Below are 13,532 nucleotides of genomic sequence, written 5' to 3' on the forward strand. Positions count from 1 at the left end.
TTCCCCATGCACTTGGCTTCACTCGCAGGCAGGTCTAGCCCAGTGGTAAAATGGCTTTCCTTGGCTAATAGCTTAGCAATTCAATAGAAGGAGCATGCTTCTTTTCTGAGATTTGCAATAAAATTTCCAGGACTGACCTTAGCTGATGGGCTTGGATCAAATACTGATCCTGGAACACAAAAGATTGGAAATGGATAAATCCCCTGACTCACACAAGAATGTTTATTCAAGGTTGAGGCTGCCAGACGAAGTTGGAAAAATTCATTGTGGAAGGCAAGTTCTGGGCTAGCCAGCCTTACTCCCCCAGCTCTGCCTCTGCTCTAACCAACTAACGTCAGCTCACAGGTGGCCTTTGTTAAGGTCTTCGTCACAGCTTTTGTCCATCCATTTTCCCAGTTCAGAGGAAAATGCTCTAGTTCTGTGGTTACCTCCCTCTTCCCTGAAACCCTTACACACACTTTCTCTGTAGTTTCTAGTTGCTGTAGTCTCTGAGATTTCTGCCCACTGTTTCTAGGAGAGAGGCACAGTTGAATACAGAAAGGCAAGGGTCTAGTGATGATAAGTTAGGTTTGGAAATGTGTCTAAGTTGTCCAATAAAACTTTCTGCGATGACAGATGTTCTACAGGGACAGTATCCAGTGTGGTAACCACTAGCCATATGTAGCTACTGAGCACTTGAAATGTAGCCAGTGTGACTAGGGAATGGACTTCAAACTTTAATTAATTACAATAACAGCGTGTGGACAATGATTAGGAGCGGTCATGGACAACCAGGTGGAGCTGTCCAGCAGAGATGAAGCTATACTGAGCTGCATAAAGCAGTTTGGTGGGGATCAGAAGTGAGGAGTGGTTGAAGCCATAGACAACAGTGAGATCATCCAGGCAATATCTGTAGAGAGAATTGGGCCCAGGACCTAATTCTGGAAAACAAGCCATGTTTAACAGGTAAGCAGCGAACCAGTAGAAAGTGCCAAGATGATGTCTTGGGTCACGTTTCCCAGAAGCAGAGCTTGACATGAGGATTTGTGTGCAAGTGATATAGTCCAAAAGTGCTACCAGAAGGAACCAGTGAGAGAGTGGGAGAAGCAGGAGAGGGAAGGAGGGGAAACCAAGCCTCAGGCAGAGAGTTCTTCAACTTGATACTGAAGGAAGCTCTGGATGAAAGGTATGCCTCAGATTTGTCCAGGGCCTTTCGTATACCCAACATCGCTCTGCTCTCGACAAAGGATACTCCTGGAGACATCAATTCATCCAGGCAAAGTACCCAGTGGCCTGAGGGCATTCCTCCAAAAAAGAAAAAATATATGGACATTCTTACTCTTGGAAGAGAAACCACATAACAAAGACAGGGCGAGGGGAAGCGGCAGTTGGGCAGACACATCACGGGCAAATGATTAAAAAGGAATCCATGGTACTGCCATTGTCCCTTACAGAAAACACTGATGACTAATGATGTGTGGTCGTGAACAAACAGTCCTGAAAGAATTCTTGAGATGTTTTTGACACACAAAGGTGCTTTTATTATAGCACGGGGACAAGACCCATGGGCAGAAGGAGCTGCACTTTTGCTGTATGAAGGTGGTGTTTATATGCTGAATGCTCAAGGGGGAGGGGATGTGCAGGGAGTATTAGATCACAAATGTTTTCTTGGCATTTCTACTTGTAAAACCACTTTTGCAAGATTTCTCTGGTGCTTATCATTCAGTTCAATATTAACTATTGGTGAGATGTACCGACAGTCATGAGACCCTTTAAGAATGTAGCAGCCAGCAGGTATTTGATCCTTGTCAGAACTATGCAGGCTTTAGGTTAGTCTTCTAGGCTAAAGGTGAATATTTTTCTGTTTCTATCCCTCGTCAGCTTAGTGGCTTTGGTGAGAGTAATTTTAGGGAAGTGGGAGAAGCAGAAGCCAAATGGTAGTGCATTGAGGACTGAATGGAAGGTGAAGAAATGGGAGGAGGAATGTGGAGAGCTGAGTGCTGAGGAACCCTGGGTTATATGGAAAGTGTAAAGGGAAGGGAGCCAGTAGGAAGGATGGCCACTGGAGTGAGGTCTGGGGACAGCGAGGACCGTAGGATCCAGGATCCGTGTTAAGCCAAGCTATTAATATAAAAGGGAGAAGCACTTCTTCCACAAGGACAGGGATGTGATACTCAGGATGCTTTTAGCTTCCAGTAATAGAACACCCTCTCCCAACTCAAGGTTTAAACGTGGAAAGAGGAGGAGTTTACTGGTTCACAGAATTGAAAAATCAGAGGTCGGATGATGTCAGGCATGGCTGAAGACAGAGGCTCAAGTAAAGTCCATTTGAAGTTGGGCTCAGTCTCCTAGCTCGGTTTTCCACTGGACTGTCTTAATTCTTAGGCAGATGGTCCCCTCATGAATGGCAAGATGGCAACCACCAGCTCCAAGCGTACTTTCTACTACTTTAACAGTCATCGTGGGAAAAGAGCACAGCTTTCCCAGTAGCTCCAGCAAATGCAACAGGGTTGAGTCTCAAGAGCTCATCTTGGGTCCCCCAACGACTCTCTGCTGTATAGTGAAGAATTTGGTTTTTGTCCCAGCTTCCTGGCACAGAGCTTTTTTTTTTTAATAAAAAAAAATGTGTGTTTGTTTATGAGAGAGACAGGGTGGAGAGAGAGAGAGGCAGGGGGAGAAGGAGACAAAATTCCAAGCAGGCTCCATAGAGCCTGGCGCGGGGCTCAGACTCCCAAACCACAAGATCATAACCTGAGCCCACATCAAGAGCTCAACCAACTGAGCCACCCCTGGCACAGAGGTTTTGCTAATGAGGGAACTAATGGAAAGCCCCTAGATAGCTTCAGACACTAAGCTGGGCACCAGAAAGACTAACTTTGTGATTAGAGGGTTGGGATTTTTTAAAGTTTATTTATGTGCATAATCTCTACACCCAACGTGGGGCTCAAACTCAACACCCCACCCCCAGATCAAGAGTCACATGTGCTTTTCAGACTGAGCCAGCCAAACCCGAGAGGTTTGGGATTTTGAGCTGGACCCCTCCCTTCTCTGGAGTTTGAGTTCAGTCACAAGGCGATGAGTTCAATCAAGTCCCACTAAAAACTCGGCACTGAAGCTCAATGGGGCTTCCTGGTTGGGGACCACACTGATATGCCAGGAGGGTGATGTCCCTGGTTCCATGGGGAGGGCATGGAAACTCTGCATGTGAACTCTCCCAGACCTCACCTCACCCTGTTTTATCTTTTCATTCGGCTGTTCCTAATTTGTATTCTTTACTATAAAACTGCTCGTATATGTAGTGCGTTTTCCTGCATTCTTTGAGTTGTTCTATCGAATCATCACACCTGAGAGGGGTCATGGGAAACTCCCACATCTGTAGCAGCCTGGTCCGAAGTGAAGATGGTTGGGACCGAACTTGCAGCTGGCATCTGGAATGGGGACATTCTTGTGGAGGAGCAAGCCCTTACTTAGCTTGTGGGGTCTGAGTTAACTTTGGGTTAGTTAGTTCTGAGTTAGTGCCAGAACTGAACTCCAGTACGCGAGTTCGGGTTCAAACAAAACCTGACCCAACATATGTGATCACAAGGGTAGATGGTGCTGATTGGTAAACGCCGGGTCACGGACCCATCGCCTGAAACTGGGATGGGCTGAGCACAGCAGAGCGTGGCTCTTCAAAGGAAAACTAGGGTCTCTATCAGAAGAGGAAGTGGTTGCTTGCCGGATTCTTCTGGAGGTCATCTCGACCCTACCCCACCCCAAGAGAGGGGGATTTCTTTTATTTTGTCCTCTTTTCTGGGATGTGAAATTCAGCTTTGGTGCTTTGGTCAGGACCTCCTGCCCCTCCCCATCATACTCTGCTCAGCCAGGATATTTTGACCGCGTAAACTACTCTAGCTTCCCTTAGGCCCTGCCTCTGAACCTACACGCACCATTCCCCTCACTTCTGCCAATCTTTCTCCTTCTGGTTTTATGCTTCGAGGAAGCCATGCACAGCCAACTTGGCTAGGTCACCTCTAAAGTGCCTTCTAGTCAGTAGATTTTCTGTGACAGTCACCAAGTGTTTACAACTGCAATTTCTCCAGTCACATCGGAGTGTTCAGAATTCGGCATCTGGGAGGAAATCCAGGGCCAGTATGGAGGCGGGTGGTGATGGAAGCAGACAGGAGACTGGTGATGTGGTGCAGGAGGGGCCAATGCTGACCTGGCCAGTGCAGGACAGTGGAGTTAGAACCAAGGAGAACTTCCGAAGAGATTGCTGAGGAGGCACTGCCAGGCTGGCTGGTGGGGAAGAGTGAAGAATGCCCTTGAGCTTGGAATAAGTCTGCTGAATGGCACTGAGGACAAAGCTCTAGGTCCTGGTGCCCCATCTGTCACTAAGTTGCTGGCTCCCCTAGTACTTATTTCAGTTACATCAGACCCCACCCTCCCTTTAGAGGTTAGAGCTGCAAGAAATCTTAGAGATCGTAACGTTTAACTTCATCACTCCATCCCCATTTTCTAGATAATAAAGCAGGGGCTTCAATAGTTGCAAGTGGTTCACCTTTATTTTTAACATGAATGTGAATATGGAACTTGCTTTCCACTGAAAACATCAGGACACTTAATAAGCCCAACACAAATGCTCAACTGAAATAATACAACACAAAATTCAACAAATGGCCCTTCACAGTTAGGCACTGTTCTTAGGATAAAAAAGATCTTACCGCCATGACCTGGTGAGACAGAAAACATCAACCCAACAAACCACCAACAAGCAAACTGAGAAAAAAACTTTAGGGGCTATGAAGAAAACCAAACAGGACCACTGATGAGACGGGGGTTGGGGGCTACCATGGTGGCACTCTTCAGTCTGGAAGGATAGAAAAGGAGACATCTGAGGTGAACCCTAATGGAATTGAGAGCCTGGGGAGAAAGCTACAGGGAAGGACACTGCAGGGAGAGGGAAGAAGAGCCTGAGTTGGAAACAATCGATGTTTACAGAACAGAAGAATGGCCAGTGTGGCTGGGAGAGAGGGTGAGGGAAATAACCGACTGAGCCACCAGGTGGCTCTAGGACGGTTAATTTCTGATCCACATCTTATTTAAAATTTACCTTCAGGAGTGCCTGGGTGGCTCAGTCAGTTAAGCATCCAACTTCGGCTCAGGTCATGACCTCACAGTCCGTGGGTTCGAGCCCCACGTCAGGCTCTGTGCTGACAGCTCAGAGCATGGAGCCTGCTTCGGATTCTGTGTCTCCCTCTCCTGCTCATGCTCTCTCTCTCTCTCTCAAAAATAAACATAAAAAAAACCTTACACTTCAGAGGGAATCTTTATTTTTATTTTACTTATTTATTAAGTAAACTCTATGCCATGTGGGCCTTGATCTCATGACCATGGGATGAAATCAAGTCACGTGCTCTACTAACTAAGCCAGCCAGTGCTCCTGATCCACATTTTATTTTATTTTTTAATGTTTATTTATTTTGAGATGGGGAGGGAGAGAGAGAATCCCAAGCAGGCTTTGAGCTGTCAGCTCAGAGCCTCACCCAGGGCTCGAGCTCACAAACTGGGAGATCATGGAGCTAAAACCAAGAGTCGGACCCTTAGCCAACTAAGCCACCCTGATCCACATTTTAAAGCCTGGTCTAACTGTTGTGAAGACAGATTGGCCAGAGACTGAGGGGAACAGGAGCTGGGAGACGCGTGGTAGAGGCCAGTGAGCTAACTTAGGTGACAGATGCTTCCGGACTGAACCACAGTGTCAAGAGTGGAGATAGACAGAAGTGATCACATTCGAGATATATTTTGGAAAGAGAGCAGCAGGACTGGGTAATGGGTGAGATGGCGGGGCTCAGGGGAAGGAAGAAAGGTGGTGCTGTGTCAGCAGAGCCTGGGGAGAGAGTGGATGGCTGTGTTTTGGACATGTGGAGTGTGTAGCACCACATGGTGGCACTCTTCAGTCTGGAAGGCTCATTCATAGTTCAAGTGCAATCACTGAGGCCAACAGAGGCCAGGCAGAGGGTACAGAGATAAACTGGCTCTCCTCAGGCCACTCAGCCTCCGACAAGGGAAACCAAGAAATATGCCTCAGGGAATAAAATGCCCCGTTAGGATGTATTTGAATGTAGACAACAGATGACTCTGACACGGTCTGACTTAAATAATAAGGACATTAATCAGCACACCTCAAGGAGTCATCTTTTGAAACCTTCATGTTGCCCTCTTCTGGATTTTGGCTTCATCACTGACTGGAAATAAGAAGGGCGGAGAAGTTCCAGGCTTCACATCCAGGCCCAGCAGCACCCAAAGTGAGAAGGCAGTCCATCTCTTTGGTGTCTCCTTAAGAGTGAGGGACCCCTGGGGAGCCTGGGTGGCTCAGTCGGTTGAGCATCCAACTTCAGCTCAGGTCGTGGGTTTGAGCCCTGCGTCGGGCTCTGTGCTGACAGCTCAGAGCCTGGAGCCTGCTTTGGATTCTTAGTCCCCCTCTCTCTCTGCCCCTCTCCTGCTTGTACTGTCTCTTAAAAATAAAAATAAACATTAAAACAAGAAAAGACCCTTTCCTGAAAGCCCCCTAAAGGAGATTTCCCCTTACCAATCACTGGCCCCAAAGAAGTCACACCCCCAACCCTAAACAATGCCCCTGGCAAGGAAAACAGGACCACCAAAGACGTGTCAGGATTTATTCCTGGAACTGGGGGAAGGGCCACCTTAAAATCAGGGAAGGTGGAAGCTTCCTGTTAAGCAGGAGCTCCAACAAACAGATTGCTGGGGGCGGGGGTGGTGCCCAGAAGGCCATTTGATGTCAAGAGCCTTTTCAAAGAGTTCAACATTCCGCACCAAGAACGTTTCTTTCTTTAACTATAATCATACAAAATACACGTCAGAAAGAGGGAAAAAAAGGGGCGCTTGGTTGAGCATCTGGCTTCGGCTCAGGTCATGATCTCACGGTTCATGGGTTCGAGCCCTGTGTCCGGCTCTGTGCTGACAGCTTGGAGCCTAGAGCCTGGAACCAGTCTTCGGTTTCTCTCCCTCTCTCTGTTCCTCTCCTGCTTGCACTGTCTCTCTCTCTCTCAAAAAATAAATAAAACATAAAAAAATGAAGAGAAAGAACTTTCTCTGAGCTAGTTCCCAGCCTCCTAAAGTCCTGTTTTCCACTTCCTTTGTCCCTGTTCCCCCTCGCCCCACCATGCTATTTTTCTAAGACAGCACCGTCTTCATTTAGCACTGCTTACAAGCGCATTCCCAGGGGGGCAGGCTCCCCTTGTCTCTATTCCTACTTCATCCAGTGGCCAGGCCAAATTCATGCTCCCATGTCCACATCCGGGACACCTGTCTTCACTCTGCTCTTTCCCTGTTGCTCACAGGCATGGCTGGACATCTGGGGGAATTCCATGCAAGCCCTCCTGCTCTCCAACATCAGAATGGGGTGACATCTCTCAGACTCCTCCGATACAGGAAGTGACCTCTGACGATCTAGGCTTCTCTGCGCAGACATCTTCACGTGGGGCTTTGAATCTGCCTGACTTTGGGGACAGGGGGTTTGGAAAGGAGGACAGGTCACTTTCTTGGCGCAGAGGTGGCTTCGGTGTCACGAGCCACACGTGTCGCAGATGAGTCTCCGTCCTGGCATTTAGAGTTTGGTGGCAGTGGTGGCAACAGTGACTGGGGAGCCGTTTCTCCAGCCCGTCCTACGATTCCGTAAGCTGCCCCAAACCCTTACACACATCCTCCTTCTGCGTAAACCAGCCAACGGAACTTCTGTTATCTGTAAATCAAGACTCCTAACTATTGCAGAGGACGCTACAGTCAACAGTGCTACAGAAAGTTTTCTCCCTTTGGACAATTCTGAGCGTGGCGCTTCTCAAATTTCAGTCATTCGTGTACCACATTCGTCCAAATGTGCCGTATATTTATGCCACCCATATTATTATTTACCAAATACTGGTTTTTAAGTTGACTTGTTTTTAAGCTCAGTATTTGCTACCCTTTTTTTTCCCCCCAAACGAATACACATTCAAATAAACACAGCACCACTAAAATAGAAGGGATTCTTTCAAGTTCCCCTCCCCCCCAGATCTCACATTCTGATAGTGGCCAGGGGTGTCTTAGAGACATTCCCAGAAGGGGAGTGAATGGACAGGATAAAGACAAAGAAGCCCTTTTACTTATGGCCCCAGGCCTTCCTAAGTGGAGCGGATGGGTTGGAGGGCCAGGACAGATGTCTTAGCAAGTTCATTTTATCTGAAAAGTTTATTGGCAGTTAAAGGACAGTACAATGGTTGAGTGCATACCTTTTTTGGAGTTTAGTTGTACTGGGTTCCTAAATCACCCTGATGGTCAAGTTCTCTCAGTGTAAAATGGGGGAAAGAATGGCTCCAACCACACCTGGTAACACTGGGAGTGTTGAATGTGAACCAATATGAAGCCTTTGCACAACCCCTCATCCACACAGAGCTCTACTTCTGAATTTCCCAAACTCTTTTGAGCTTGGGAAGCTGTGTGTTATAAATAGTTGTCTGGTCTGTGCTGAGAGAGCCTCTTGAATCATAATCTCTAAGGAAGGAATTAGGATATCTCTTTGAAACAAAAGCTGTCCATGGAGTCTTAGGATTGGATGAGTTTTGGAAACATCAATCAGGGAAAAGCAGGTGCTGTTATCAACGCAGGGTGATGAGATGCTAGATGTGAAAGTTAAAGGTCATTTGCTGGCCTTGCACTCACTCCTTCAGTCAACAGAAATGTACTGGGCACTTGCTGGGTGCCCGGCCCTGTGAGAGATGCCAGGGACACCGCAGGTCCATGAAAGACTCGGCTACCCTTACAAGCACCTCAGGCCGGTCCCTCGACCTTGGTAAAATTGGTAAACTTGGTAAAATTGGGTGAGTGGGTGAAAATCAAGGGGATTCGCCCCTGGTCTGCCGAGGGGCTTCACGTGTGGACAGCAGAGCTGTCTGTCCCAGCCAGCAGTGAGCCCGGCAGGGAAGGATCTGAAGGTCAAGGGCTGTGGGACCTGTAGGGCCCTGGACCCCACTCCTGCCTCCTGTCCAGCTCATTTTCTCTCAGAGTCAGTCGTCAGAATCTCCCCAGGAAGTAGATTCTATTGTTTCCATTTTACAGATAAGAAAAACAAAGGCACGGCGGAGAGATGTGTCACACTTGCGTCCCACCCGCGAAAGTCTCCCAGGCCAGTCTCTCTCAGCCTGGCCGCAGAGCCTGGTCCTACCTCCGGCGGTGGCGGCGGCGGCTAAACGGCCCCCAGATCTCTCGCCAGACCCCCGCAGTGAGTCGGACCCCAGAGGGCTCTGAGCCAGGCCGTTCCCGTGCAGGCCGCGCCAGGGCCGCCGCCGCCGCCGCCTCCCGGAAGCCGGCACCCTTGCTCCGGACCCGGCCTCGTCCTACCTGGCTCCCAAGACTAGCGCAAACACAGCACGCCCCCCTCCCCGGGAACTACAACTCCCGTGAGCCTCCAGGGCGGTGGTGCGCGACCGGACGCTTCACGTCGTCCCCGGCGCCGCCAGAGACAACTGCTTCGTCCCCGTCAGTCCGCGAGGCCCGAGAGCGTGGTGAAAACCTTCTCCCTCCCTCCCCGCCCGCGAAACATCAGCATTTTCCGGGCGTCGCCTTTGGTCTCACGCCCGGAAGTCGTAAAGACGGCCATAAAAACTGGAGGCTAGAGGGACCCAGGCATGCCCTCTAGGTCTACACTTCCGCCGGAAGTGACCTCCAGTCGCCCGTGCCCTTTCCTTTCTGCACGCGCGGGCGCCCTGGACCGGGTACCCCGGGCGCGAGTACGACCACAATGGCGGCCACCACCCTGCTGCGCGCGACGCCCCTCTTGAGCGGTGAGGGGGCGGGGAAGGCGATGGCGCTCCGGGATGCTTGCGGCGGGGAGGGGGGTGGGTCGTCCGAAGTGTCCTCCGGCGCCCTGATTACAAGCTTCTTCCCTGGCAGGTCTCGGCACCGGCCCGACCCCACTATTGCAGGGTCTCTTGCGGCCGCTGGTGGCCCCGGCGCTGCCCCGCTTGTGCCGCGGCTTGGCCGTGGAGGCCAAGAAGACCTATGTGCGCGACAAGCCCCATGTGAACGTGGGCACCATCGGCCATGTGGACCACGGCAAGACCACACTGACCGCGGCCATCACGAAAAGTAAGCGGGGTTGGTTGGGGGCGCCCGGCAGCCCCTCTCTGATGGCTGGACCTGGAGCCGGAGAGGTGTTCCTGCAGGTGGCGTGGCCCCAGGAGCCGGAACGCGGGCGAGCCGTGGGTTGGAAGATGCAGGAAACCCATTTCCCCTGAACACGAAAATTTCTGTGATGCCTAAGTTGGGGATCCTCTCCCCAGCCGTGGCCAGTGCTGTAAGCAGAGGCTTTTACCCTCTAGAAATCGCAGGGCTGGACCTTGAGGCCTCTTTAACATTTACTTCTGACTCCAGTTACCTCTTTGTGTAGGTGGGAGAGGCTCCGGGGTGTGGCTTGAGCCCTGCCTCTGCTCCTGGAACTTTACCTGAGAAGTTTATTTTCTCTTCCTTCCTCTTAGTTTTAGCCGAGGGAGGTGGAGCCAAGTTTAAGAAATATGAAGAGATTGATAATGCCCCCGAAGAGCGAGCCCGTGGGATCACAATCAACGCAGCTCACGTGGAGTACAGCACCGCCGCCCGCCACTATGCCCACACAGACTGCCCAGGCCACGCAGATTACGTGAAGGTGAGAGCGTTGCTGGGCATGTCTCCTGCCAGGAAGAATGTTGGATTTGTGGGGAGGTTTGGATAGTCCAGGTGCGTGGGTTGAGGTCATGGATATCTGGGCATCGCCACGCCAAGTGGGTGGTAAGGAGATGGCAGAGTGGTGGGCCTCAGTTCCTAACTGCTGTGCTTGGCTAGATGGATGTGGAGCCGAGGAGGTCCTTGAACTAGACTGTTTCCTCTCCTACCCAGAACATGATCACAGGCACCGCCCCCCTGGACGGCTGCATCCTGGTGGTGGCGGCCAACGACGGCCCTATGCCCCAGACCCGAGAGCATTTATTGCTGGCCCGACAGGTACTCAGAGCCTGGGGAGGGGTGGAAAGAGGAAGAGTGGGGAGTTGGTCCATTCAGGACCCCACATCTCTCCCTTTCCTGTCAACAGATTGGAGTAGAGCATGTCGTGGTGTATATAAACAAAGCAGACGCTGTCCAGGACTCTGAGATGGTGGAGCTGGTTGAGCTGGAGATCCGGGAGCTGCTCACGGAGTTTGGCTACAAAGGGGAGGAGACCCCAGTCATCGTAGGCTCTGCCCTCTGTGCCCTTGAGGTGAAGGCGGGGTCAGGCAGGGGCTGCTACTGGCAGAGGATGGGGCTGGATGGGCATCCAGAGCTCTGCTCTGAGTCTGGGGAGTGTCTCTTAGTAAGAGGAGCAGAATGAACATTTCAGAGTCCTGTCACCTCCCCCACACAGCAACGTGACCCTGAGCTAGGCCTGAAGTCTGTGCAGAAGCTGCTGGATGCTGTGGACACTTATATCCCAGTGCCCACCCGGGACCTAGACAAGCCTTTCCTGCTGCCCGTGGAGTCAGTTTACTCTATTCCTGGTGAGGACCGGGTGTTCACTTGCACTCACTCCTCTCTGGCTATCGCCTGGCCCCAGGTCCCTGATGTCTTGTTCCATTTCTTTCCAGGCCGGGGCACGGTGGTGACAGGTACACTAGAGCGTGGCATTTTGAAGAAGGGAGACGAGTGTGAGTTTCTGGGGCATAGCAAGAACATTCGGACCGTGGTAACAGGTACAGGAAAAAGGCCTTGGGACCCAGGGGCTGGCTCCAGGATCTCTCCTTGCAGATCCTTTGTGCCTTCCCTCTGTCCTAGAGCCTCCTTCTCGGTCTCCCCTCCCCCTTCCTAGGCATTGAGATGTTCCACAAGAGCCTGGAGAGGGCAGAGGCAGGCGACAACCTTGGGGCCCTGGTCCGAGGCTTGAAGCGAGAGGACCTAAGGCGGGGCTTGGTCATGGCCAAGCCAGGGACCATCCAGCCCCACCAGAAGGTGGAGGCACAGGTGAGGGCCCCGGGGGTGAGGTGGCACTGAGCCTAACTGTCCCTGCAGAGAGGCAGTGTTTCCAGCCAAGCACAGCTTCACCTTTGCTCTCTCTCTTCCAGGTTTACATCCTCAGCAAGGAGGAGGGTGGCCGCCACAAGCCTTTCGTGTCCCACTTCATGCCTGTCATGTTCTCCCTGACTTGGGACATGGCCTGCCGCGTCATCTTGCCACCAGGGAAGGTATGGTGGATGTAGGGAATGTGAAGGAGTGGCAGAGACACTTCATACCAGCTCTGCTTCACTCCTTGGTGTCAAAGATGTGACAGCGTGGGTGGCTTTTCCTTGACTGGTATAGACGAAGCTAGCGATCGGCGGGTCTGGCCCAGTGGGTTTTGGGGGAGTGGGTCTTTGTGCAGTATTGCCTGGTGAACTCAGCCATGCTAGTATTTACCCGCAGGAAGATCTCCCAGAAAAGGATTTTCTCCCTGTTGTGAGTTCTGCGCACAACAGCTCAGGGACGTCTAGGGATGTCTTGTGACTAAGAAACCCGCATGGCCCCAAGTTTCCTCACCTGTCAAGACTGAACCTTAGGAACACTAGTCACAAGTGCTTTTCTGTCTTCAAACATGCTGTTTATGTCTGCTTGGCAGCTGGAGTGAAGCTGTCCCCAGAATGAATCTCTCTGGTGCCACTTCCTGTAACTCTTAACCTTGGTAGGCAGCAAACAGTTGGGGGAAAGGTGCCCTGAGGGCCACGCATGAACCCGCTCTCTGCCCCGTCCAGGAGCTTGCCATGCCCGGGGAGGACCTGAAGCTCAGCCTCATCTTGCGGCAGCCCATGATCTTAGAAAAAGGCCAGCGTTTCACCCTGAGAGATGGCAACCGGACCATTGGCACTGGCCTCGTCACCGAGACATCGGCCTTGACTGAGGAAGACAAGAACATTAAGTGGAGTTGAGTCTGGACTCTGCTCAGGTGCTCTTGAGTTTGTGGCTGCACTAGCCAGCGTTCTCTCCTGCTTCCGATGCCCCCTTCCCAGGGCACCGGTGCCACCCAGCAGTGCAGCTAGACTGACACTTCTCCTGGTCCGAAGGGGCCTGTGGCCTGCCAGGTGAGGTAGGTCAATAAACTGTTCTGTGGATAGTGACGGTGTGTGTCTCATGTCCTTGATCCGAGTTGGAGAGGATGGAGGAGTATCAACACAGAGCCCGTGACACACGAGCTTGGGAGCTGCCCTAACGGTCACGTGTGTGGTGCGGTTTTGGAAAAGCTCACGTCCTAAAGCGGTCAGAGCTGCTGGGACGTAAGGGGAAAGCTGGTCTAGCGAAGTGCTGTGGCAGGATGCTGCTAGCCGACCTGTGGGAGACGCCCCTCCTGTGCCCTGGGAGGAGCTACTAGGCTGTTAATGTCTCTGCCTACCCTGATCTGAGCTCTAAGATACTGGAGGCTGCAGCTCACCTCCAGGACCAACACCTGGCACCTAAAAACAGGTCTCTGGTAAATCATCTGTGTGCTTGGATTATCCCCACTATGCAGCACCAATTCCAAACACAGGAGAACCTTCAGG

General features: G+C 51.5%; 1 protein-coding gene across 1 annotated transcript; it reads left to right on the plus strand.

Annotated features, from left to right (window-relative positions):
- Positions 1-9,588: 9,588 nt before the first annotated feature.
- Positions 9,589-13,112, plus strand: TUFM (Tu translation elongation factor, mitochondrial). Its single transcript, XM_029947339.1, has 10 exons — positions 9,589-9,800; positions 9,910-10,104; positions 10,494-10,660; positions 10,891-10,995; positions 11,084-11,248; positions 11,393-11,525; positions 11,613-11,717; positions 11,834-11,985; positions 12,087-12,206; positions 12,750-13,112. The coding sequence occupies exons 1-10, from the start codon at positions 9,758-9,760 to the stop codon at positions 12,921-12,923; spliced, it is 1,359 nt and encodes a 452-aa protein (XP_029803199.1). The 5' UTR covers positions 9,589-9,757; the 3' UTR covers positions 12,924-13,112.
- The last annotated feature ends 420 nt before the right edge of the window (positions 13,113-13,532 follow it).

The sequence above is a fragment of the Suricata suricatta genome, chromosome 8, assembly GCF_006229205.1.
Source record: "Suricata suricatta isolate VVHF042 chromosome 8, meerkat_22Aug2017_6uvM2_HiC, whole genome shotgun sequence".
Classification (NCBI taxonomy): domain Eukaryota; kingdom Metazoa; phylum Chordata; class Mammalia; order Carnivora; family Herpestidae; genus Suricata; species Suricata suricatta.

Coding starts and splice junctions, on each gene's coding strand:
- TUFM (XM_029947339.1), top strand. CDS start 9,758: ATGGCGGCCACCACCCTGCTGCGCGCGACGCCCCTCTTGAGCG. Junction 11,249..11,392: donor CTGCCCTCTGTGCCCTTGAG/GTGAAGGCGGGG, acceptor TCCCCCACACAG/CAACGTGACCCTGAGCTAGG. Junction 11,986..12,086: donor ACCAGAAGGTGGAGGCACAG/GTGAGGGCCCCG, acceptor TCTCTCTTCCAG/GTTTACATCCTCAGCAAGGA.